The sequence below is a fragment of the Macaca thibetana genome, chromosome 4 (genome assembly GCF_024542745.1).
Source record: "Macaca thibetana thibetana isolate TM-01 chromosome 4, ASM2454274v1, whole genome shotgun sequence".
Classification (NCBI taxonomy): Eukaryota; Metazoa; Chordata; class Mammalia; order Primates; family Cercopithecidae; genus Macaca; species Macaca thibetana.
In genome coordinates this window covers 26,363,398-26,370,831 of record NC_065581.1, presented here as the reverse complement: position 1 = coordinate 26,370,831, position 7,434 = coordinate 26,363,398, and the positions used below count along the sequence as shown (strand labels likewise).

The 7,434-nt window shown below is 45.2% G+C and overlaps 1 protein-coding gene and 1 pseudogene across 8 annotated transcripts in view; both read right to left on the bottom strand.

Moving 5' to 3' along the window:
- LOC126953497 (butyrophilin subfamily 3 member A2) overlaps positions 1 to 7,434 on the bottom strand; it is a 62,372-nt gene that overhangs the window by 46,033 nt on the left and 8,905 nt on the right. For 3 of the 8 annotated variants that reach the window (XR_007725235.1, XM_050788931.1, XM_050788933.1), the window contains one exon: positions 7,382 to 7,428. Coding sequence is in view for 3 of the 8 variants with exons in the window: in XM_050788933.1 (XP_050644890.1) it covers positions 7,388 to 7,428 (41 nt within the window). In the remaining 5 variants the exon portion in view is untranslated. The other 5 variants (XR_007725234.1, XR_007725236.1, XR_007725237.1 and 2 more) reach the window with 4 other exon arrangements.
- LOC126953335 (butyrophilin subfamily 3 member A3-like) lies at positions 3,273 to 5,535 on the bottom strand (annotated as a pseudogene).

Below are 7,434 nucleotides of genomic sequence, written 5' to 3'. Positions count from 1 at the left end.
ATGCATTAAATTATTCCAAAAGAGAAAGGATCCTGGGATGTAAACCATAGGGTTGATTTAGAGCTGCTGGGATTCCCTGAGAGAAGAACCATGATGCATCACTGCTGGGACACTGTTGATGAACAGACCCCAGTTCCCTGCTGTCCCCACCTCGCCCTGAGTCCCTTGCTCATCTTGTCTAATGAGTCCCGTTAGCTAGCTGGTGGGGAGAAAGCTGAGATCTGAGGGAACATCAGGAGCACTCATCAGCATGTAAGAATGTTCTTCACCATCCTCAAGGGACAGACAGAGGTGAATGTCATGAGATGTTGCTAACTGAGCAGAACTCAAATTGTATATGGAGTAGTTCAGGAAAGGCTAAACTTACGCAATTCTTCTTGAAGTTGCTCTGAAAAACAAACAGAAACAAAATCATATCTTCAATAGAAGAACTAAAAGAAGTTGGGTTTATAGTAAACAATGCAGGAACCATCCTTTCTATGAACAGCAACATCTCCCTTCCCTCATGCCTAGGGCACTGTCAGAAATCAGAAATGACATGTGATCAGGTGGCTGGGTAGTACCGGTACATTGTTACGCTTGCTTTTGCTCAACCATTTAGTACTTTATGTAGCCAGGTGAATGAATGCAATGGTGGCAGAATGAAAGAACAAAAGCTCTGAGAGATTCCTTCCAAAGACATGAGAGTTCCAAGTCCTTGCTGCTGCCGCCGTGTATTTCCTCTCTCTTCCATACACTGGTACCTGGGAGAGCTGTGTCTTTTCTATAATGGTGAACTGTCCTCCTACTCTTACTTTTTTTTTTTTTTTTAATTACAGACAGGGTCTCACTTTATTGCCCAGGTTGGTGTCGACCTCCTGGGCTCAAGCGATCTGCCTGCCTCAGCCTCCCACAGTACTAGGATTGAAGGCATGAGCCACTGTACTCGGCCTCCTTTACCTTGTATTTGAAGTTCTTTCTTTTTCCACACGTTCTTTCTCCAGTTCCCTTAGTGCGGTTTCTTTCCTTTCCTCTTCAAACTCCTTTTGCCCTGAGAGAATCTTTTTTCCCTTTTGCAGTTTGTTGATCCAATAGATGCATACAGCAATGGATATCATCAGAATAACCACGATAACAGGCAGGATCACCACACAGGGAGACCCGCTGGGCATAACGGATTCTCAAAAGGCAGCCAGAAATACCCACTTATTTTGAAACAGAACATCCAGGTGAAAGCGCCCCTAGCAGCACATCTCTAGAGCTCCTTAGCCACCTGCTCTGTTAGTTTCTCCCTCAGAAAACTTGGATGGACAAAGTGATGCTGGCTCAGCCCTGGCTGACACCTCAGTGGCTCCCAGGGCCAAGGCCCAGAGGTAGCAAAGCAGAAACATCTGGAGTCACTGTGGGAAGAACCAGGGTGCATAAAGCTAACCTGCCATGCTGAATCAACACAGCCACCACCCTGCCTCAAGCCACCATCACTCACACCTTGAATACTCCAGTGCCCTCCTTCTTATTCTGCCCTTACCATCAGTAGTCCATTCTCAGCAGACCAACCCAAGTGAGATCATGTTAATTTTTAGCTCAAAACCTTCCAATACTTTCCATGTCGCTCGCTCTAAAAACCACAGGATGTTTGTGACTTGCAATGCCATATAGAATGTGTTTTCTTTGCCTCTGTGAATTCATCTCCTCTCACTTCCTGCACTCACTCCATTTCAGCCACAGCAGCATCACCTCCTGAGGGTCCTGGAAACTGCCAGAGATGTTCCTTCCCTAGGTCCTTTGCATATTCTTTGCCTGTTGCTGGGTTGCTCCATCCTCAAGCATCTGATGGTTCCTTGCCATCAGATGGGATGACTCCATTTCCATCTTTACAATGAAGTCTTCCCTGACCATTCTGTTAATAATTGCAATGTCTCATACCCCTACCTCTCTTTATTCCCTCCTTGCTTAATGTTTCCTATAGATATTCATCACCGTCTGATAGAATATATAGTTAATTATTTAATCACTTTTTGAAGGAAGAGATCTTGATATATTTTGCTCAATGGTTTACCCCGGGTTTCTAGAACACTGTCTTGAACATACAATATGCTTCTTGAGCATTTGTTGAATGAATTATTAGTGTGTATCAATAAGGATTTTCCCCAGCTCTGTCCCTTGGAAAATCCCCTGGGCAGGAAGGGGTTCCTCCACATTGTGAGGGGCCTTGGGTACCACCCTCCACATATGCACTCCAGCCAGATGCCCCCACCCTCATTGCCCCTCATTTCAGCGGGGGGATCAGAGCCCAGTCCAGGGGAGAGATATCAGGGCTCAGCTAAAAAGCAGTGATGTTTCAGTGCCTATTGCATCTCTTCTGTGAAGAAAGAAAGTAAAGGAAAAAAAGGAGGTAGGAAGCAAGAGATTGAAAAGAGGAAAAAAAGGATGAGGGTAAGGAAGAAAGAACCTTGATGTTAGAGAACACCAGGAGACCAACGGGCCACGTAAACTGTGAGCTCTCTAAGAGAAAAGGATCCCACTGCACCCTTTTCTTTGTGGTCTACCTACAGGCCCCATCACAGCACCAAGCATCTATCTGTCTGCTATAAATGCTTGTTCAATTTATCCTGCCAGACTTATTTTCTCACTTCAAGGTGGGTGTTTCAACTCCAACTTCAAACAGGAAGGTTTTGGATTTCACTTTCTGCCTCTGGAACTTCTTAGTAGACCTCAGCTTCCAGAAACTCTAGAATGATAATGAGGAGGACAGAAATCTGCCAGGCGGGCAGAATGCTAAGAAATCTTTTGACCTAAAGACACTGACCCTTCTGTCTAGTTTAGGGCTTCACATAACCATGGCTCTCTAACACCCATAGGAGGTGATGGTTTTTAGGAGACTTGACATGGTAGCCTGCAAAGCCAACTCTAATCCTAATTCACACTATTTACCTCTCAGAGGCTCCGTCTGTTAGGCAATGGCTCTTTTGTTTTTCTTTTTAATTTTATTTATATATTTTTTTAGAGACAGGGTTTTAGCTCTGTTGTCCAGGCTGGAGTGCAGTGATTTTAGCCTGGTGAAACTCCTGTTGGACTTCTGACCTACAAAACTGTGAGATAAATTTGTCTTGCTTTAAGTCAATGAATTTGTGGTAATTCAGATGGCTGCAGTAGAAAAATGGATACAATAAGGGTGTTGGGCAAAAGTTGCAATAAGGTAAACTGAATCTGTGGTGAGTACAATGGGTATGTAGACTACTCTGCTGTGCTGAGTAGACTTATTAGAGTCCAGAAAAAGCCAAGTTGAAGAGTAAGCATTATTAACAAATTTATTGAACAACCAAGACTTGACAAGCACATGCCAAGAAGAGGGGATACAATGGTGAGCAACAATAGTGATGATAATGAGGAGTAGTTTTCCCAAGCAGGCATCAGTTGAAAGGAATATGGGTTTAACATCCACTAATGAACAGGGATGGATAGACCCCTTTCCAGCAGACTGAATCCATAGAGGGATTAAAAATATCCCTGTAATTCTTCCAGCTTCCTTCATCCAAATTTCTTATATCACAGAGTATTTGTTCTACCTGGAAACCTTGACTATAGGAAGGCTGGCTCTGGCTCCACGATCACTTATCACATTTGTTGGGGGTACATATCTGTCTCATGCCCCTACCTCTCTTTTCCTTCCTTGCTTAATGTTTCCTACAGATATTCATCACCATCTGATAGAATATATGGTTAATTATTTAACCACTTTTTGAGAGAAGAGATCTTAATATAGTTTGCTCAATGATTTACCCTTGGTTTCTAGAACAGTGTCTTGAACATACAATATGATTCTCGAGCATTTGTTGAATGAATTATGGGTGTGTATCAATAAGGATTTTCCCCAGCTCTGTCCCTTGGAAAATCCCCTAGGCAGGAAGGAGTCCCTCCTGCCAAGGGGGCAGAAGCCTAAGAAACCTTTTGACCTAAAGATATTGACCCTTCTTTCTAGTTTAGGTCTTCCATAACCACCACTCTCTACCACCCATAGGAGGTGATGGTTTTTAGGAGACTTGACATGCTAGCCTTCAAAGTCAACTCAAATCCTAATTCACACTGTTTACCTCCCAGAGGCTCTGTTACCTACCAGGGCTTCATTATACATTGAGTGTGGCCTTTAGTTTCTTTCCCAGTTACATGTCATGTGGCCTTTAGTCTCTTTCCCAGTTACACGTCACGTGGGTACTGTGAGGTTATTCTCTCAACCAAGACACTCTGCAGAGCTAATCCAAGGAGTGCTGGGTCTATTGCTCTGACAATCAGCTGCAAAGGAGTCAAAAGGAGTGCCAACTCCACAACCACCTACAATGATCCTTACCCTGGAGCTGTCCTGCGAAAAGAACCTCAGGGCTACAGGTGGGTTTTTCCCATGGGGGAAGAATCAGGGTGGAAAAGAATGGGCAAATGGCCAGAGACTGAAGCTGACCATCTCCCAACAGCACAAATTACCGTAGGAGTTATGTAAGCTACTTAATATTGCCCTGCCTCAGCTTCCATACTTGCAAAATGAGACTACCCGACAGGGTGTTGTGAGGAGTAAGGGGGCGCATCCACCAAAGCTCATAACACAGCACTCAGAACATTTTAAATTCTCCATTAATGTTAGTTATTGCTGTTTAGATCCCAGCTCTGTTGTTTACTAGTCATGCCAAATTTGGAAAGTTAATTCACTTTTCTGTACCCCAGTTTCCGTATCTGCATAAAGGGGACAATAAAGTGGTATGAAACTCTAAGATTTGGTATACAGAATAAAATAGAATGAATATCAGTAGCGTTCTTCAGTGTGTGCCTGTAGCTTTATGGTTGTGATTGGTTGCTGTGGAGAAGGAGACCCTCAGATTCAGGCTGGGCAGAGAGAAGTAGAGACATTATTTCAGCCTGAGGCTTCCCACTTTCATTAGCTAAGCTTGGGCCACTGGTGTCTCCAGGGAATGATCAGGCACTAGGTCAGGAATGAGGGAACTCTCTACTTCTTTTGGTGCTGGGCAAAGGTCAGGGCAGTGGGTTCCTAGGTCAAAATTCTGAAAATGGTATACAGAGGCCCAGAAAAGGAGATATTCAGGAAATTGTGAATATGTGACCCATCCGTAGCATTGCAGAATGACATATCTCCAGTCTCATAGACCAGGAAGATTCCCGATTTCCTAGGGGCTCAGGAAGTGTCAGGTTGGTTCTGAGCTTAGTGAGAATCTGATACTTATTCCCATCAGTCAGTCCCATAGTCCAGAATCCGTTCTCAGGTGTCATTTTGACCCAACCTTTTCTCTGCACAATCTTACTACACACCCCTATATGCCACTCTTTCCTGTCCCCTACCTCCACCTCCCAGTAATGTCTCCCTGACATGAAGCTCTCACAGCCGAGAACACAATAATGCCAATCAAATCTCTCAGGGTTGTCCGGTAGATCCTGGGGCTCCTTGGCACGCTGCACACTCCTCTGGTCCTCAGAAACAAGGAGGATGGGGTTTGCTGTTTTGGGGTCCAGAATCACATCCGCTATAGAGAATTTGAGGAAGTGTCCATGGGGTCAACCATTTTTCCTGGATTTCAGAGCCTCAGCATGCAAGGCCTGGGCTGTGCTGAGGAGACCTGAGTCCAGAGCCTGGCATCCCTAGCCTTCCCTAAATGTGACTCTCTCATTGATGCCAGGAGAGAAAGCCCCAGGTATCTTGTGTCCAGAGGGGAAGAGGAGGGTGAAATGAGAGTTGCCTCAGCATCTGCCTAACCCAACACCCTGATGCTGCCTCAGGAAGCAGCAAGCATCCTCTTTCTACCTTTTTCTTGTTTTCTTCCCCACATTGACTCTGCCCACTAATGCTTTATGATCAGAGGTTAATTTTCAACCTTCACTCGACCACTCATGAGCTAAATGAGTTCCCCTTTTCTGCAGTCTATTTTTCCATACATCCAATTTGTTTAAAAAGGTGGAGCCTCATCTGAAGCATTTCCTCACCTGAAAAATCAGATTAAAACATGAATCTCTAGCGTTGTATAAGGCAATGATGTTATGTACTCAGCCTACAGCAGGGCATGAAGGAAGCTTCTGATCTTCTAATAGCTGCAAGGCCGTCTCTGTGCTGGGCTCTATGTGGGGCCTTATATGCCCCAGGTTCATTCTCTACCCTTCAGCTTTCTTCACCTTCTTCTGGGCCCCAGGAATCTGTCCTTTAAGAACAATGCCACTGGGCTCCCTTGTCCTCTGGTTTGCTGTTGGGTTTGGTCAGTGGGAAGCCCTGATAGAAGATTGGAAGGAGAAAGAAAGGAAAGACACACCGTTTAATTTCCTGCCTCCTCCCTGCCAGCAGCAGCTGGTGCTGCTCTAACAAGGCCTGTCGACTCTCTCAAGAAACCCTGTCTTTGAGCTACTTTTCTCTGGGTTCCAGTAACTGCCTCCCCTCCCTAGCCCTCACAGGCTAGGGGTGGAGACAGCTCCCCACTGTTGGGAATCATGGGGGCACTGCACTTTTCCTTGTTGCTTTCTCTTAACCCTCCTTTCTGGAAACCTTGTTCAACCACCCAGTTTGAACTTGCCATCTATTTCTTGCTAGGTTCCTGCCAAGCAAGTTCATTATTCCCTCAGTCTTCACCTCAGCCCCCATGAAACACAGATTGCAATCATCATCTAAAAATGTGGAGGCCAAAGCTTGGAAGCATTAAATCCTTTGGGGAGACACAGGCAGTAGGTGGCATGGGAAGCCTAAGAAGGACAAAGTTCTTTGGGCAGGCATTGCCTCCTCTGTTTGGCATTTCCATCCTCACTCTCCATGCAGTATCACTCAGTGTGTGTCTCCTTCCCCTCAGCTCCACCCTCTATGTGTCTTCCTACCCACAAAGGATGTCAAGGGAACTTTTCTTCCCCAGATCACAATAGTTGGAGAAGAAAAAAGGAAAAAGGAATATAGTCCCTCAGGTTGTTGGTGCAGGGAACATACAGTGATTTACTCACCAGGCTTGAAGAGGGCCATTTTCCATTCTGAAAGGAAGGAGATACAGATAAGAAAAAGGTCAGTATTCTTGTACTTTTCCCCACTGCATTCTCTCCTCACTACATGTTTTCTCTCTTTTTCTTCAGAGTATCTTCCAGAGTCCAGCTTCCCTCCTCTACAGCTCTGATGGATCGGGGTGGCACCTTCTCAAAAATGTCAGGCTAGGCTCCCTGTGTCATGGGATGTGCAGGATGCATGGCCAGGCTTTGCAAGCGAGTGTGCTGGATCAGGAGTTTCCCAGAGGCTCCAGAAAAGCAGAGGTGAACCCCCACCACACAGAAATTGAGTATTTGGATTAGATCTAATTAATCCAGCTGAGAACTTCCACGGGTCACAGCAGAGAAAAGGTTGAAATATTCAGGGCACGTGACCCAGTAAACTTACAGAGCATCAGGCTGACTTATCAGTTTCAGACGAAGACTCCTTTCCACCTACAA